General features: G+C 41.4%; 1 protein-coding gene across 2 annotated transcripts; it reads left to right on the forward strand.

Moving 5' to 3' along the window:
* Window positions 1-24: 24 nt before the first annotated feature.
* On the forward strand, window positions 25-17,938 carry CPSF3 (cleavage and polyadenylation specific factor 3). Of its 2 annotated transcripts, none has more exons than XM_010707924.3 (18): window positions 25-137; window positions 965-1,028; window positions 1,865-1,962; window positions 2,742-2,870; window positions 3,829-4,006; window positions 5,594-5,683; window positions 6,932-7,082; window positions 8,438-8,613; window positions 8,970-9,128; window positions 9,782-9,928; window positions 10,220-10,372; window positions 11,987-12,095; window positions 12,848-12,946; window positions 13,826-13,920; window positions 14,484-14,571; window positions 16,366-16,435; window positions 17,024-17,120; window positions 17,620-17,938. In XM_010707924.3, exons 1-18 carry the CDS (start codon window positions 70-72, stop codon window positions 17,722-17,724), a joined length of 2,076 nt encoding a protein of 691 aa, XP_010706226.1. In that variant the 5' UTR covers window positions 25-69; the 3' UTR covers window positions 17,725-17,938. The 2 variants fall into 2 exon arrangements, with proteins under 2 accessions (XP_010706226.1, XP_010706225.1); XM_010707923.3 differs by lacking the exon at window positions 25-137 and adding an exon at window positions 144-380.
* The last annotated feature ends 965 nt before the right edge of the window (window positions 17,939-18,903 follow it).

Raw genomic sequence — 18,903 nt, forward strand, 5'->3', positions numbered from 1 at the left:
CCAGCGGTGCCTGCGCGCTGCGGCGCTCCCCGCCCAGCGGAAGCGCGACGGGGAGGAGGGACGGCAGCCATGGCGAAACGGAAAGCCGAGGCCTCGATCCCGGCGGAGGAGAGCGACCAGCTGCTCATCCGGCCCCTGTGAGAGCGGCGGGGCCGGGCTCGGCTCCGCTTTATGCCGCCGGGGGGATGGGGCCGGGAGGCGGAGGGCCGTCCGTCCGTTCGGAGCGCTCCGTTGCGTGGGGGAGCGCCGCTCCGGCTCGGGCAGCCCGCAGGAGCGGCTCGGAAGGAACCTCCCGCCCCCTGCCTGTCTGGTGCTTCGGGAGTCAGGGATGCGGGCACGCATCGCAACCAGCGACACCGCGGCCGTCTTCCAAAATCCGGGTTCTTCTTATTCTTGCGGCATTCATTGCATCCCGTTTCCGTTGTGATAGACGTAGTCGTTCGGTTACTTTAAGTATCTGGGCTTAAACGGGGCTGGGCTCGTTCAGCCTGCAGAAGAAGGCTGGCAGGGAGGGGAAACCTCACTGCGGCCTTCAAGTGCTTAAAGGGAGACTAAACAGTAAACGGGAGGGAAGTCTACCCTTTTACATGGGTAGATTGTGACAGGACAAGGGGAAATGATTTTAAACTAAAGGAGGAGTGATGTAGGTTAGGTATCAGGGGAAGCTTTTCACAGAGAGAGCGGTGAGGCCCTGGCACAGCTGCCCAGAGAGCTGTGGGTGCCCCGTCCCTGTGGGGGATTCAAGGCTGGCTGCCTGTGTCCTGGCAGCCTGAGCTGCTGCCTGATCTTGCAGTTGGCAACCTGCTTACAGCATGGGGTTGGAACTGCGTGATCCTCGAGGTCCCTTCTGTGATTCTGTACTCTGCAGTCACTGTTTCTGCACAGAAAACTAATTCCGTGAGAAGCATCTAACGTACATCTATGGGGCGTGTGTTCTTTTTGTGACTTTGGTATCTTTTTGCAGAGGAGCTGGCCAAGAAGTAGGAAGATCATGCATTATTCTGGAGTTTAAAGGAAGGAAAATAATGGTAATTACTCCACAAGTGTATTTGTTTGCCCTCCCGTCAGCCTGATCTACTGCCTACCTTGGTTGGCAACCCCTGCCCGCGACAGGAGGTTGGAACTGAATGACCTGTGACATCCCTTCCAACCTAAGCCATTCTGTGATCCGTTGCAGTACTGTAGAACACAAGAAGATGTTATAGGTTAAATCCATTTCCTCCCTGAAGTCAGCTCTTGCTAGCACAGGCACATTTTCTAGCTTTTTAAAACAATACAGAGTAGGCTTTTACAAGGTGTATGCTGTAAAATAAATCTGTAAAATAAATCTGCATTCCCAAACAGAACGCGTGTGTCTGTGTGCAGACTGTGAAATCTGTGTGTCAGACTTCAGTGACACCTAAGGTTTGCTTGTATATCCTATTGTGTATAAACAGTCATGTGTAAGCACACACATGTTCTTTTCCCCTTTTTCAGTTGTCTTCACAGAGGGTAGCAGAAATATCTTCTATATAGCATTCTGTGTATTCAGGTAGTGTTGAAATGTAAATGAAAGCTTGCATAGACACAGCATTATATACAGGAAATGGGGTCTTCTGAAAGGTATTCACTCTCCCAGTGGAGATAAACCATCTGGGCAGACACACAGCTATGAAATCCAATGCTAAAAGCAGTGGTTGAGGAAAAAATACTTTTTTTGTGTGATCCTAAAGGCTACTAGTTGCTCATAATTAAATTTTAGAATGAAGGAGTCCTTATACTTTCTTTTAGAGCAATGGGGTGGGCCTGGTGACCTTCAGAAGCTCCTCCCAACCTCAACCATTCCATGATTCTGTGATGCTCTAACTTTTCTTTGTTTTTTCAGCTTGATTGTGGCATCCATCCTGGACTGGAAGGAATGGATGCTCTTCCTTACATTGACTTGATAGACCCTGCTGAGATTGACCTCCTGCTGATTAGCCAGTAAGTTACACCTACAAATACAAAACACACCAAGGTCATGGTGTGAACACATACGTGGTTGTGAGAGGCTGAAAATAGGTGTTACAGAGCTGACAAAATTTTTGTTTCAAACTGTTTCAAAATGAAGGCTGTTCAGTCACTTTTGACCACTGTGACAGCTTCTAGAATTGTTTCCTACAAGAAGACTTCTCTACTGGCTTGGAATGAAAAAGATTCTCAGAGATTTACACCAGCTTTGAATCTGCTTTAAATATTGCTTAGTAACAGAGAGATGAAAAAGATCCATTTGTACATAACCTGTCATAGCTAACTGTTTATAAAATCCTGGGGTTTGGTGGTAGGTGTTTGTTCTACCTGTATTTCAAAAGTAATTCTTTGGAATAGGTCAACTTAGAAATGCAGCCAAATAGTTTTATTTCAGTAGTTCATGTTGTTATTCCTAGTTTCCTATGTGCAAACTTAGGAACACTTCTGTCAGCTTTATCTATCTCAGACATTCCTAATGTTCCTGATTCCTGTTGTTTTTCTCCTTCTCAGAAGTTAGTTCTGAGATTGTGTGGGTAAAGTCTTTACAGTTAGTGGAGAACTTCCTATACTGCTCTTACCTTTCCCAGTTGATTAGCAGTCACTAATGGACAGGATATAGACCAGCATAGTTAACAGTGAGGTGAAAAGTTCTGCTTCTGCATTTTCAGGATGTTATGTCAGACCAGTAAAGAACTGTACGCTGGTGTTATGTGATGTTAGCATATGAGTGAGATCTGTGTGTCTGTTTTAAGTTTCCATTTAGATCACTGTGGAGCTTTGCCATGGTTTTTGCAGAAAACAAGTTTTAAAGGAAGGACGTTTATGACTCATGCCACAAAAGCTATTTACAGATGGCTTCTTTCAGACTATGTCAAAGTCAGGTAAGCTGCCCTGTTGGGGTTCTCTTTAACTACTTACTTATTTTCCCTGTGCACCCAATGGGAAGTCGTAAGATGAAGCTGCTACAGATGGCAAACCTGGGCATCACCACAGGTAGCAAGACTGGAACAAAATTAGAAGCAGTGCACTATCCTACTGCCTCATGGATACTGAGTCTCTAAGATCATTTCCTGTCAATCAACATGAAGTCTTACCTTGTTTCCTCTTATTCTTTTCATTTGCCATATTTGGACCTTTAATCTATTAGCATCTCATCTCCTCTGCCCCCAGGCTCGCTCTTTTAACTCACTCTTTTGCTCTTATGTGTTTTTATGTCAATGGTTCTTCTTAAGCTTTATAGAAGTAGTGAATCTTAAGGCCCTAAAGATACAGCCTGCTCTTCAGGACAAGATAAATAAGTTAAATAATACATCTAGGCAAGGCTATTGATAGTGCTGTTATTTGTGTGTTGATTCTTCTCTGTTTTTTCTTTTTTTTCTCCGTTAACGTGCCTTCAGCACATTTTTTCTGTGTGAATGCAGAGGTCCTGAGTACATGTCAACTCAGCAGATTGGAGATTGGATCAGAAACCTGACAGGCAGTCTTCTTTTAACTTGTTTGTTCTGGGCCAGGGGGAAAAGTTGTTTGGTTTGGTGTTTGATGACTGTCAGTAGCTCAGTGTGGAACCTCTGCCAAAGGCTGGGAGCCTGTAAGTACTGTTGGATCCAGAGCAGATCCTGAACTGCAACAATTATTCTAACATGCACGGAGAGTTAACATGTCTTCTGTTGAAAAAGCACCTTAGCTCTGCTTGGGTGAACTCCCCGAGCTTGATTTCCAGTGGGGAGACGTGTTTCTGAATGAGAGTCTTATTCTGGGAAGAACCCAGGAACTTTTTGTTTCAACTGCTGTATTATCTGAGCTGGTGGGATTAACTCTTACCACTTTCATTATCTGCAGTAATATATCAGCAGATGACATGCTGTATACAGAAACAGACCTTGAAGAAAGCATGGATAAGATTGAAACCATCAATTTTCATGAAGTGAAGGAGGTGGCAGGCATCAAGTTCTGGTGCTACCATGCGGGCCACGTTCTGGGAGCAGCCATGTTCATGATTGAAATAGCTGGTGTGAAGGTATTTCCTTTTTGTTACAGAGTTGAAATTGGGCCTGAATTCTAAAGTAGTCATTAATTAATATTTATTATTAAGCCCTATTGCTGTGGTTGGAGCTGTCAGGCAGGCTTGGGCACATAGGTAGGAGGCCTTGACATGGAGCATGTATTTTCTCATGGATTAAAACGAGCAGTAACAAACATTTGTTACTGAACCAGGTGATATGTTACTGAACCAGGTGAGCTTTATGGGACTGAGTTAGGACTCAGGCTTGGAATTAGTAAATAGGTGGTGGTCCTGGCTGGTCTGCTCGGAGGTAGCTGATAGCTGAGGCAGTCTCACTGATGCTGCATTTTAGTAAAATGCTTGTTTTTCTATTTCCACATCTGCCTGTCAGGGATTTACAGGGCTTTTGTCAAAGCATGGGAGTTACATTTTTTTCCTAAAATTCTCATGCTGAAGAACCTAAAGAAATAGAATTATTGTTAATTTTAGGCACAGAGATTAAATAAATTATCATATAATCGCAGACAGCACTGTGTCAAAGGCAGACATGGAACTAATCTCATAAACTGGAGTTTGGTAGGATGATCTCCACCCAAAAAAGCCTTGAAAAAGGAAGAGAGGCCCTGAGGCTTGCTGTCTAGCAGGACTTTGTCTGTGGTTTGTAATGATAGAGAATTCCAGACTTAATAAGATTTAGAAAGCATAGAAATAGTTGTACTTACAGTGATTGCAATAAAATTTAGACATCTTGCTGCTTTTTTTTTTTCTTGATTAGGGTGTGACAGAGATTTCCCCCCACGTATTCATTGCTCCAGTGGTTTGGGGTTTTTTTAACACACTTTATTTTATTTGCTTCCCTGTGAAGCAGATGAGGAATGTGACAGTAGGTGACCTGTAGGCTAGTTACTTGCTACTGCTGGCTGTATTTTCTGTTACTATTCACATTTTCATCAATGGAAAAATGAAGTAAAAATATTCAGTTCTGAAAGAGTCCTTTAGGGAACAGTGAACTGCATTCACCCTGCAGTAATGCATTAAAAATTACTAATGGCTGCCAATCACTTCTTGCTGTAATGGGGAACTCGGTCATTCCGTTTGGGAGCTCTGCTGGCTTGCAGGCTTTGTTTTTAGCATCAGGAGTTCTTAGAAGGAATTCTAACAGCAGTTTATTCTTCACTGTATTTGCATTCTGCTGTATAAAATGCTGATTCATCTCCTTTGTATTTCCATCTGGCACCTGCCGTATGCTGTTAGGTCAGTTTGCACTTCTCATGGCCAGTGCAAAATGCTGACAGCGGCGCCTCTATGTACCAAATGAAGAGCAACAACAATGCATTTGTTACCTTGTTCTGAGGCACTGCTTGAATTACCTTGCTGTGGTTAAAGTGTATGTACTGCCATACTGGTGTGCTACCACTGTGAGCACCGTCCACCTCAGAAGAGTCTTTAGCTGAAGTGTAGGAGAGCTTTTTATCATAAACTCCTCACAATTCAATTTGCTAAAACTGACAAACCAACCAATTTTCCTGTACGAAGGCTTTTAAAACTGCTGCACTGGTAGAACCCGTAACCAGGGTAAGTTCTTCTCTTTGTCTCTCACAGCTTTTGTATACAGGTGATTTCTCAAGACAGGAAGACAGACATCTGATGGCAGCTGAGATTCCCAATATTAAACCCGATATTCTTATAATTGTAAGTTTTACAAAAGTATTTCTTTAAAATAGTTGTTAAGTATGTACGGAGATAATACTTCCTTAGGGCTGCAGTGGAATGAGAAGGACAGTGGGGGTCAGTGGCAGTGTGTGATTTGTGGTGGGGATAGAAACACTTGGGTGTTCATACAGTTCTTTTCATTGTATTAAAAAGTCTTAAAATCTAATTGTCCTTTTGTAATACTGCTGATGTAGTTCCTTAGGCCTCCAGATGCCTTTTCAAGCCTGGAGATTTATCAGGTTTCAGTTTGTGCTCACTGGATGTTTTTTTAATAGACCTTAATGTACTTCCAGCTGTATTTGTTGGGTATTCGTCCTGAGTGGAAGTGTCCTGGGTGCTATTCAGATTTGTTATGTTTTGTTTTCTGAGCAAAATGGTTTTATTCTGAGTCTGTTCAGAAAATCAGAAGTTTGTGGGGAAGCTCCGAGAGAAACAATTGTCTTTTCAAAATGAAAACTGGCATCTTTTAGAGTAATACAGAATGTGTTGCATTTATTGTGTCCCTTCCAACTGGCTTCTCTCATTGATAGTTACTGCATTTTAAATAACCTGTTCTTCAAAGAAGTGGAGCATTTTCAGTTAGGAAAAGAATGTAAATCACAAATCACTTAGAAGAAGCATCGTCATTTATAGCTTTATTTCTCTTTTTTTTTCTTCCTGGTGGGATCTCTCTACAAATGACAAGGAAGTGTTTGGGGGAGGGGAAGTTGTTGTTATTTACCATGGTGGAGGAGGTGGCATTGGGAATTTGGAGCAAGGCGTTGACTCCAGGGTTGATTTTTTCATTCTTTCTGCTCTGCCTCCTCTTTCTCAGCCCCAACATCCTGTAACAATGAAAGCTTAATGCATGCCATGTCATGGCACATAAATGGAAGTCCTTAATTGTGAAATGAAAGTTCTGGTTCTGCACTGTAACACCAGTGTGTTTTTCTGTGTTTTCTTGTTGGATCACAGAATCACCAAGGTTGGAAAAGACCTTCAAGTTCATCCAGTCCAACCATCCACACGTCACCAATAGCTCTCACTAAACCATGTCCCTCAACACAAAATCCAAACGTTCCTTGAACACCTCCAGGGTCGGTGACTCCACCACCTCCCTGGGCAGCCCATTCCAGTGCCTGACCACTCTTCAGAGAAGTATTATTTCCTGACGTAGAGGATGCAGAGGAGGAGGTGGGAATCAATCTGTGTGCCAGCACTTATAACAGCAGCTTTCTCTGTCCATAGGAATCCACCTACGGGACTCATATTCATGAGAAAAGGGAAGAGCGAGAGGCACGGTTCTGTAACACCGTTCACGACATTGTAAATAGAGGAGGGAGAGGCCTTATTCCTGTGTTTGCCCTGGGTCGGGCACAAGAACTACTTTTAATTTTGGGTATGTACCTCCCCAGTTCCTCTTAACAAAAGACACATGAAGTTAAATGGGAATGTTTTCATGCGCGGACTTTCAGGTGCAATGATTTTTTTAACAGCTTTTCAGCCATCGCTTCATTGTGTTCATTACCTGAGAATATGTAATATTGTTCAAATGTTAAACTAAAAAAAATAAAATAAAATCAAACAGCCAAAAAATTATTTTCAAAATGCATATATAGGGCAGGCAGTTTGGCTTTGTGAGCTAGAACAAAAGCATAGACAGGAAAGGGTAATTCCTTACAATCACAAAATCACTAAGGTTGAAAAAGAGCACTAAGATCATCAAGTACAACCAGCAGCCCATCCCCACCATGCCTACTGACCGTGTCCCTCAGTGCCACATCTCCACATTCCTTGAGCACCTCCAGGCTTGGTGACTCCACCACCTCCCTGGGCAGCCATGGTAATATGTCCTTGACTTTTAACTCTTGCTGAACTGGGATTTCAGCAGATAGGAAGCATTACTATAGATTGCAAAGTGAATAATCGAAACATGAACACTTGAGATCTCCTGTAGCCACTGATTTGTAATTTGTTCATCTTTCCTTGCTGTGTGCAGATGTTAAGTGACATTACAAAGATAAACATGGAAATATATCTACTCAAGCTCAACATGCAATTGGATGCTTAATTAGGTAGAAAATGTAATTGCATCTCACATGCCTACACAGCTAACCTGCAGGCTGCTGGGTTTGTTGTTCTTCCATTCGTGTCTGTCAAAAAATAAAATACTGCATTATGATACAGGAAATTCTGATGCTGGGTGCAGTCTTTTGATATTACAGTAAGTGCTGCCATTGGTTACCTCTTAGTGGCTGTTTCTGCCTTACATTTGGGCTTAGTAAGATATTGGTGGCAGTAAGGTCTTCTGATTCAGTCTGATTCAGAAGTTTGCAGATCAAAGCTGCCAGCTTAAAGCTGTGTTGTTTTAAATTTACAAATATGGCCAAAAGAGCATAGCACTCTTTTTTTGGATGATTGTTACCCAGTTGTAATATAAATATATTTTATACAAGCAGAGCTGTATCCAAGTGGGAAATTGAGTGAGTTCCACTTGTGTATCTGCATTCACATCTCTTCTTTGTTTTTAGTAAGGGCCATGACTTCTGCCATCAGCAATAAAGTACGTTGTGGTTAGTGGAGGATTTCTTTTTGCTGTTTTTGTTTCAGTTAAGCTTGTAAAATATAAGTGTTGGTGACGCTGCAGGAAGCCAGGCTTAGTAATAACAGGTTTATCCCTTTGCTACTTCATTGGGATTGTCTCATATTGCTTTTGTGAGTTATCTGATGTGTAGGTTTGTTTGTTTGTGTTAGATGAATACTGGCAAAATCATCCTGAGCTCCACGACATCCCCATTTACTACGCCTCCTCTTTGGCAAAGAAGTGCATGGCCGTTTATCAGACATATGTCAATGCCATGAATGACAAAATCCGCAAGCAAATCAACATCAACAATCCATTTGTTTTCAAGCATATTAGCAATCTGAAGGTAAGGTTGGCTTTCAATAGAGGAACAGTGATACAGGAGTTTGTATCTGCTGCATAGTTTGCGTGTACGCACTGAGTCATATCATTCTGTGATTGTGTGTACTACCTGAAGAGACTGGTTGGTTATAGGCTTATATCTGAATTATCTGCCCTCCCAGAGGGCTGCTGAGAGGAGCTTGTGCACCTGCCTTCCTGTGTAGATGTGTATGCATATATTTTGCCCCTTATGAGGGTCAGTAAGAGGAACTTTCCTGCAGAAGTTCTTTTTAAGAGGATGGTGCACGGATGGATGTAGGACTCAATTTACATGTTGTTAAAGGATTGTGGTAACTGAGATTCTTGCTGTTTTCCTCTCAGAGTATGGATCATTTTGATGATATTGGCCCAAGCGTTGTGATGGCTTCCCCAGGTATGATGCAGAGTGGTTTATCCAGAGAGCTGTTTGAGAGCTGGTGCACAGATAAGAGAAATGGAGTAATTATAGCTGGGTACTGTGTTGAAGGAACGCTGGCTAAGGTGAGTTGTTAACATGCCACAAATTCTTAACGCAGAGTAGTGTTTGTGTTATGTTTAAAAAGAATTCTCCAGTAGGAAGTGACTTTATTTGTATTCACCGAGAAGACTGTTGTCAACTCTGCATAATTATGTAGTTAAAGTCAAAAGCACTTTAAAGTTTAAGTGCTTTTCTTCCTCTTTAGACCCCTGGGTCTAAAAGAGGTCCTAACCCTAATTTTAGAGAAGTTGGTGTTAATCCAACACTACATAAATGTCAGAGATCAGACTGCACTTTGCATGCTATGCCACTGTCTCATTGTAGAGAATGAAATTCTTTTCTAATTCTAGCAGCAGTGGGCAACTAAAGTGTCTAGTTTGGCTTTTAGGGCTAGAAGTCACACACACGTTATAATTTCAGTGCAAGCTATATTGGGATGTGTCTGGAAGAAGGACAGACTCCTGTATCTGTTGGCCATGTGCGTGTTGTGCATGCTGTTTTTCTATTTGGGTGCAGCATTTTGTGAAATTGGAGGAGTTTTTTTCGTTCTTTGCATTGAATCTGGCTGTTAGTAAGATTTCATTGTATTTGAAATGTAAAGCCTTGGATTTACAATGTCTATAGAAGACTTCCAGTTTTTTTGGTTAAAGAAACTCTTTTTTTTTTTTTTCCCTAGCATATCATGTCTGAACCTGAAGAGATCACAACTATGTCAGGGCAAAAACTTCCTCTGAAGATGTCTGTGGATTACATTTCTTTCTCTGCTCACACAGATTATCAACAAACCAGTGAGTTTATCCGGGCCCTGAAACCTCCTCACGTGGTGAGTATTCATGCTACTTGCTTCTCCAGGGTGGATTCATGTACAAAAAGTGAAATGGAACATATGTGATGCATTGTGCTTATTTGCATGTATTTTTTCTACATACGGTGTGGCGTTGTGCCTTTGAATTCAGAGGACAAACACAGGACTGTGTGTAGGATAATTGAGCTAATGTTTCTTGTGTTGTGTTCATGAAATACACAAGAGGCAGTTTTCTTGGATAATTTGTTTTCTAAACAGGCCTGGTCGGACAAATACCTTACGTTAAAAGGAAAACTGTCTTTCCTATAGATTTTAGTTCATGGTGAGCAGAATGAAATGGCCAGATTGAAGGCAGCACTGATAAGGGAATATGAAGATAACGATGAAGTTCACATAGAAGTTCATAATCCTAGGAATACTGAAGCTGTGACATTAAACTTCAGAGGAGAAAAACTTGCAAAGGTATGAAATCAGTATTTTCGTCTCCATACAACAGTATTTGTTTTTCATCCTCTGAAATTAAGGTGTATGTTCTCTTCCAAGCCTCTGAGGTAAATTGGTTTTGGATTGCATGTGTTTTACAAGGTCTCAAAGTGTATGAATGGTTTTTTTGGCTAACCTAGATCTATTCTGCTATCAATAACCTGCTGGTGCTTTCGGTCCTGTCATCCCAGTCTGTTTGCTGTGTGATCTGAACAGCACTCGTCAATTTTCTCCTAACAAAGAATATCAATTCCAGTCATGTTAGAGCATTGCATTCTGTGCATAAATGATGTGATAGACTTCATTTACATTTCAGGAAGATGCTGTCAAACACCCGTTCCATCCATATATACTAGAAGAGAATAATTACTTTGGCTGAATTAAATAATTACATGCCTGGCTATAATCAGGCATTTAGAGATGCTGTTTCTAGATACTTCAATCAATGAGACAGCTTGTAAACAGGATGCTCTGGCAGAAGGCAGTCTGTAGCCATGAATGTGGTGCATCCAGTAAAATGATTTAAAATAAATAAATAAAAAAAACAGCTTAAAAATAATGTTTTGCAAGTTTATTTCTTCTTACTCAGAACACATGCATCTATAATGTATTTAAGATACCATAATATTTTGTAATACAGTCTTTCAGTGTTACAATAAAACCTACTTACTGAAATAAGTAGAAACCAATATGTATGTGGAAACTGTAGAGGAATGTATGTTGACTGGACAACAGTTTGCTTCTAATGAGATTCTAGTTTGGGTCCTTTGAAGAATAGCCTTTTTTGATGACTAGTCCCTGGTCACCTTGTCCCCAGCTTACCTTACACTGCACTGTATTTAGCATTGGTTTTCTCATGATACGTCAGTTTAAAGGAAGAGTGACTGACAATGTAATGTGCTTGTTCTAATTGTATGTTCACTCTTCCTTTAAAATAAAATCCACTGAGAAAACTTCAGTTTATCTGTTTGATTCCCAGAGCAATATAATTGCAACATGGGATAATTTCAGTCAAAGGCTCCTCCTGAAGTAGGCCAACTTTCCACTCAAAGCAGGACCAGCTCCAGCAGTTGGCTTACAGCCTTGTATGGTCTGCAGTTGGATTCCTCCGCTGTCTTCATAACCTCTCTGGACAACTGCTCTGATGTTCAGATATTTGATGGTGGAAGGATTCCAGATCTTTCCCAGAGGTATGAAAGTAAAGGGGAGGAAGTAGAATCCCACTGGTTTGCAGTGCTCATCTCTCAGTTTGTGAAAAGTAGCAAATGCTGCTGAAAACTAGAAAGCGGATAAACCTGACTCCTTCTGGGACTCAATTGCACGACCAGTATCTAGAAGCTAATCTATACAGTTTGCATGTGTGTTTTGTGGCAGCCACCAGAGGAAGAATTTATTTAGTTTTTATATTTTTACTCTTTAAACCTTTTCTTGTGGTTTTCTAAGGTTGTCTAACCCTAACCCTAACTTTCCTTTATTTTCAGAACAACTCTACACTATGCTTGATTGTTTTTTTTTTCTGAGTAACCTATATTTCATCTCTGTAGTTGGCTTCAAACTTGCTATGTTGCACTAGGTGTGTTTTTTTCTTTTCAGGTGATGGGATCTTTGGCAGATAAGAAGCCAGAGCAAGGACAGAGAATTTCTGGAATCCTGGTCAAAAGAAATTTTAACTATCACATCCTTTCTCCATGTGACCTCTCCAGTAAGTAAAGGCAGTTTGGTACCTGGTGGATAATTGAAGCTCTCTGTGTCCTTCTTCTGTCATTAAAACACATACAGTGCTGGCTTTTGTTTGCTTGTTTGTTACTTTGTGTTGGAGGTAATCATTGGACACATGTTGGTGTTAGTTTGGCTTAGTTTTGCCTACATTTCTGAACTGTTGGTGTGAGAAGCAAGACATTCAAGTCAGTGTCCTCTGAAGTTCAAGATTTTTTCTGCCTTTACTGCAGAAAAGAAGCAGAATTCCTTTCTCCTTCTAGTTATTTAGAACTTTGCCTACGTTTAAGTACATATAAAAGGCACCAGTGAGAGCAGAAGGTTGCCTTGATCAATTGTCCTGCTACCTTCTGAATGCCATTAATTTTTAGTGGAAAAATGGAGTGCAGTGAATGTGTTGTGTACCGCACCTATGCTGTCTGTTGCTATAAGAATTGATTTATTCTCAAACAGAAGACTAATTAAATGGAATAGTAACGTCAGAAGAGTTGAGGAAAGCAGTTCAGCTGTCCCACTGTTTGCTTGTGACAAAATAACAAACTTTTGCTGGTTCCTTGACCACAAACGTATCATTTATCTTACAGCAGACACTTCTCTTTACAAACGGACCTTTGCAACCCTCTGCCTTAAATGTTTTGGTGCCGTTGTTTCTCTATATTGACACCTTAATTTTTAGAAAGTAAACTTAAAGTTTTTTAAAGTAAACCGTTTTTAATATGTTCTTTTAAAAACTTTCAGATTATACAGACTTGGCTATGAGCACTGTAACACAGACACTGGCTATTCCCTACACCGGCCCTTTCAATCTGCTCTTCTATCAGCTGCAAAAGCTTACTGGTGGGTATTCAGAAAGAAATGTTTGTGATTTGTTTTTAAAACAATGTACAGTCTTCGGGGGACTTCTGAGTGGAAACTTCTTTGCTCTGAAGTGCCACAATTTGTTTTGTATTTTATGGCTTTCATTAGGTAATGCAGCTTCTGCCAGGTCCAGCTCATGAATGTGACCAACCCTCCTAATGTAACTGTAATACAAATCCATGAGCAAGCAGCAGGATAGAACCTCAGCTGATTTTTGTCTCCTGTCAGCCCCCAAAGTGAGCAGCTTAGCCACCCTGATGAAAAATTTAGCAAATTATAGTCTTTTATTTCCAGCCCCAAAGTAGAATGGTTAATGACATCTATTTAATAAAACAAAGACGCAAAAAAATGTCTTTCTTTGTGTCAGATGACATATCCTGTTCCTCCCCATGAGGGACTGATCCATCCTTCTTGGCCTTTTCTGTGCCGGAAGCCATTTAAACCTGCTGCCAGAGTGATTTCCAGTGCCTCTGTCTGGTTTTCTTAAGGATAGAGGCAGCTCCTATCCTGGTTCCTGAAAGACATACACAGGTACCAGGATCCCTTCCCAGATTAAAGCTCAGGACTTTTTTCTTCCCTCATCTAGTGACAGAGACAAATGTGTATCACCTGTGAAGAGAAAACCTGCATTCAGTTGGTGTTCAGGTCTCACAGCCTGAGTGCTGCCTCACACAAAAAATGCTTTTGTTTTACTTTTTTTTTCTTTTCCATTGGTCAGGTCAACACCAGCCAGTCAACTGTGAGAATCCAAAGCAAGTAAAATGGCCAGTACTACACACTCCAAAAACCATGCAGATACAGTTAGTCCTGTTCTCAGTGTCATTTTATTCTTGCTAACCATTTGTTGCTGCTTCTTAGGTGATGTAGAGGAAATAGAAATCCAACAAAAACCAGCCCTGAAGGTCTTCAAAAGTATTACTGTAATCCAGGAACCAGGCATGGTAGTCCTTGAGGTAGGCAAGGGGTGGGGAGAAACAACTATTTTTCATTCTCCAGATCCTGTAGAATAGTATCATGTAGGTGCTGTGCACAATTAAATGTTTTAAGTAGCTTTCTGTTGGATTATGAGAGGAATGAAAAGGAGAAGTTGCCTTTGGTTATACTCCTGTGTTCATGCATGTTATTTCACTTAGCTAGTTTCTTCTCTTGCTGTGACTCAGTGGTTTAATGGTAGATTCAGTGCCCTTTTTAATTGGGGAATTGGTAATTGGAAATAAGATTAAATAGTGTTTCCTCCTGTTCTCCCAGCCCATAAATTGGTATGTTAATTAATAACCATTTTGTATATGTGTCCAGAAATATTCAGCAGCTTTAATTTTTCATGGAAAGTTATTAGAATACTTAAAGTTACAAATAGTTAAAACTACTGAAAGTGTGGCAGTCATTTGAAGCTAGAATTTGGAGGGGAAAAACAACTAGAAGAAAGCCATGAATGTTGTTTTTATGTTGTGTTATTTATTGAGCCCAAACAACAGGCTGAAATGGTGATTTGATTTCTGTTTTTTTGATCTTCCAGTGGGTGGCAAATCCTGCTAATGATATGTATGCAGACACCGTGACCACAGTGATATTGGAAGTTCAGTCAAATCCTAAAATACAGAAAGGTAGTCAGTCCCAGTGTATGCTTCTTCAACTGAGGTTTTCTTCTGAATTTTCGATATCAGGCTTCAAGAGCTTTATAACACCTTAAAATAGATTTCCTACTATTGTGCTTCACATCATGAAACTTCTTAAGTGTTTCATGTTCCTCAAATGCAGAATTACATTTACAGCTTTGTTTTCATTATTTGTAGCACATCCACACGTTGAAACTTTCTCTTACACATCGGTATCTAGTTGTCTGTGGAAAATGCAGCCCTATTTAAATGAAGTTAAATATCAGTCCCTTTTAGTTTTTTCATGTAATAGATGGTACCCACTGAAATGTTTCAGCTTCTCATGAGAAAGTCATGGTTACCATTCACGAGCAGTATTCCTGTGACTGCACAGCAGAAAATGTTAGGTAGGGGATGCTGAAAAGAGGTCTGACTAATTTCACAACTGCATAAAGCACCAAGTGATATTAGTGGGTAGTGAAAGTGGCGTCAGATAACAGGGTTGGCATTGCTTCTCAAGAATCAGAACCATTTTGTTGAGGTTGCCAGTGCTGATAGTTCTTTGTTCTGCTGTTTTGGTTTCAAACACATATGTCACTACGCTAAAAATCTGGAGTGGACATTGAATATTATGTTGGCATCTCTTCTGTGGCACTGAGGATAAATGTTGGCAGTGTGGTAGCACTGTAAGGCAGATAATTCAATGATAATCCATTTATCATTCTATATCAGGTCCTTTCCTGAAGACTAATGATCTAGGTCTGCAGTGTATCCTTAAATTAGCCCATAATTTTAAATTACTAGCAATGGATAATGAGGGATCTGATTTGATGTCTGTTGTCAACTCACAAAACATTTTATTTACAACACTGCTGGTAGATTTTTCTTTCCAAACCAGTGAGGAGGGCACTAGAGCTATATGAACAAATAGCTGTCTATTTTCTCTGGGTTACTCCTCATGTCTTCTTACTATATATTTTTATCATAGAATCATCATAGAATGGCCTGGGTTGAAAAGGACCACAATGATCATCTAATTTCAGCCCCCCTGCTGTGTGCAGGGTCACCAGCCAGCAGCCCAGGCTGCCCAGAGCCACATCCAGCCTGGCCTTGAATGCCTCCAGGGATGGGGCATCCACAGCCTCCTTGGGCAACCTGGTCCAGTGCATCACCACCCTCTGTGTGAAAAGCTTCCTCCTAATATCTAACATAAGTCTCCCCCATCTTAGTTTAAAACCATTCCCCCAATAATTACGTATAAAATAGCAGTCACTGTTCCTTAGCTGTTTTGTCTCACACCTGACTCAACAATTTTGTTAGAAATTCTTTCTCCCAAGCTTGTAAATTCACACAGAGGTTCTGTCGTTATATTTGGATAAAGGTCACACAGTTCTCTTGGTTGTGATATTTTCAGCATGTATCTTATCAGCTCTTCTAGCTATGTGCTTATGCTCTGATTTGTGAAAACTAACCAAAAATACAGGTGATACAACTTAAATATCTTGTATTCTTCCTTCATTTCCAAAAGGAAAGTGTTCATTTTAAGCTACCTAATGATTTTGAACACAAAGTCTAAAAACAGTATCAGCATTTCCAACCTCCATTTGTTGGAGCACATTCCAGGAATGCCACTGTTATTATTATTGCTCACATGTTCAGTTTTACTTTGCGTTCTCTGTATGCTCCTACACTCTGTGACGCAGTACTTTACTACAACTAAAGAAAATAGAAGGATTATAAACAAGTCATGAGGATTTCTTCCACTTTTAAGTATATGAAAGTAAAATGACTTTTTCTTTTCAGCTGCAGTGCAAAAAGTTTCCACGAAAGTCGACATGGAGGAGTATCGCAAGAGAATGGAAATGATGCTTCAGTAAGTCAGCTTATATTTTTCTAAATGAAAACCATCACCGTTAATCATGTAAATAGAGCAATTTTATTACAATACCATTTAAAAGTAGAGTTAATTTAAAATAACCAGTACAAATTAATATTTCTGTGTAGGCCTGGAGTTAAGTAAAGATGGAAGTACCCTGAAAAAGCTCTCAGTATCATTGAGACTTCAAATCTGGGGCCCAGTTACTTCATCCATCAATGGAGTTGTACCTTCTCTCCCAAAACTATCCTGTGAATTCTTACAGGAAAACATTTTGGATTGTCTCTCTTAAACTTACTCTGGTGTTTGCTCTGTTACTCAAGCAGACCTCTTACCTCTTGGAAATTAGAGGAATCCATTGCTTTATTTATGAGACTTGTTGTGGTAAAATTCTTACTCTTATGTGACACTGCTTTCCTTAATTTAGATTGTGACCTGTTAGTTACATCTGAATGGGATAAATAATGGTTTCTGAAAGGAGATACTCTACTGACACAAAATGCCTTTGGAAGCCTAAGATTAATGGGAAGGAAATGTAAGTTTGTTGTTTGGCAGTTGCCTTATGTGAGTCAACCTTTGTTTCAGGGATATGTTTGGAGAAGACTGTGTAAGTTCAAAAGAAGGCTCTATTCTGTGTGTCACAGTAGATGGCAAGACTGCAAACCTTTCACTGGAAACTCGGGTATGTGCAGCAAAGCACTTGTAGTTATTTGTCTGTCTGTACTGTGTCCAGTAGGGTGCAGGAACATCAGTGTGGAGACTTGCTGAGTACTGGTGATTGGTATCTCAATGTGAATCCACTTACAATGTTAACCTAATGCAGTGCAGGTTAATTCACTCATGAAATTATATCTCTGAGGACTGACATTGTGTGTTTTTATTTTGAATCAATTGCAATGTATGGAACTTAAGACATTTCACATAGCATGAAGCAAAGATCTGATCAAACATGACATTCTTTTTCATCATCTTTAGCAAGGTGTATGCAAATCTTCACTGTACAATTCCACACGGTGGTGGACCATTTAAGAATAGAAATTGCAGCTGAAAGCTCTTGATAACCATAGTTGTAATTTGCATGACTGCTCTTTCTTTTCCCCTTATGTACGAACATTCCTGGCATTCTGAAAAACAATCTGAAGTGCTAGTTGTTCTCATACACTTCTTTTTTTTGTTCTCAGACAGCTGACTGTGAGCCAGGAAGTGAAGATGACGAATCCCTGCGTGAAATGGTGGAACTGGCTGCGCAGAGGCTCTACGATGCGCTCAGCCCAGTGTACTGCTGACCTCTGTAGATACCTGGGACACATACAGAAAGCTTTAAACGTTCAAATTTATTTGGACTGTTTTTTTAAAGTAAATAAACTTTTTTCATCAGCAAGTCAAATGTATTATATGAGTGGGAAACAAAGTTTGAATAATGGGTGAGCAACCTTACTTATGTCATCTGCATTTGTGCATGTAGATCATAATAAAGTGTGGTCCTCTTGAGTTAGTGGAGGTGGATGTCCGGCAGCAAATTGTGCTGACAGAATATGATTTCTCTGGTATGCATCCTCTGTTTTTTCCTTTCCCAGCTTGTTACAGAATGGTTTGGGTTGGAAGGGACTTTAAGATCATCCAGTTCCAGGCACACCTCCCACCAGACCAGGTTGCTCACAGCCCCATCCAGCCTGGCTTGAATGCATCCAAGATGGGGACATCCACAACTTCACTGACAACCTGTTCCAGTGTCTCACAGTAATGAATTTCTCCCTAAAGCGATTCCTAGTCAAAATCTACTCTCTTCCAGTTTGAAGCTGCTGCCCCTCGTCCTGTCGTTACCCGCAGGCCCTGACAGCCGGCACCTGCCGGCACTCTTAGTGAAGGTCTGTGCGTCCATTCTCCCTGCTCGCATATCCCTTCCTCGCTAAACACGAGCGTGAAGCCTTTGCAAGGTGGTAATTTCATCGTATCACAAAAGAACTCTCTTTGAAAAAGCTAAATATGGTATTATTAACTTATGACGGTGCCGGTGGATTGGGTCCCTGTAGAACTCCGTGTATCGGCCCGATCCCGCCCGCTGCTCTCCCGCCGCCCGAGCACAGCCGGCGAGGCTCGGCCGGAGGCACGGCGCTCCTGCGGGAGCCCTTTAAAGAGCGTAGCAGCCCCTCACGGCTCCGCCCTCCTCCTCCTGCCCTCCTCCTGCCGTGGGAGCCGGACGTCCGCCCGCCATGGCGCTGGCAGAGGCGGTGGCGGCTCGTGGGCGGGTGCTGCCGTGGCCGCGCGTGGTGCTCTTTGGGGACTCCATCACTGAGGTAGCGGCTGCGCGGTCTCCCCTTGGCTCCGGGGTTTGTCGTTCTTTACGGAGAAATGAGCAGCCGGCAGCTGCGAGGGCTGGGGGGACTGGCAGAAGCGGCTCGGCCGAGGGGAGGTGGCTGTTCTTAGGGGAGGTTTGTGTCTAAGCCCGCTCCCCGTGCAGCTCT

This window comes from Meleagris gallopavo, chromosome 2 (assembly GCF_000146605.3).
Source record: "Meleagris gallopavo isolate NT-WF06-2002-E0010 breed Aviagen turkey brand Nicholas breeding stock chromosome 2, Turkey_5.1, whole genome shotgun sequence".
NCBI classification, from domain to species: domain Eukaryota; kingdom Metazoa; phylum Chordata; class Aves; order Galliformes; family Phasianidae; genus Meleagris; species Meleagris gallopavo.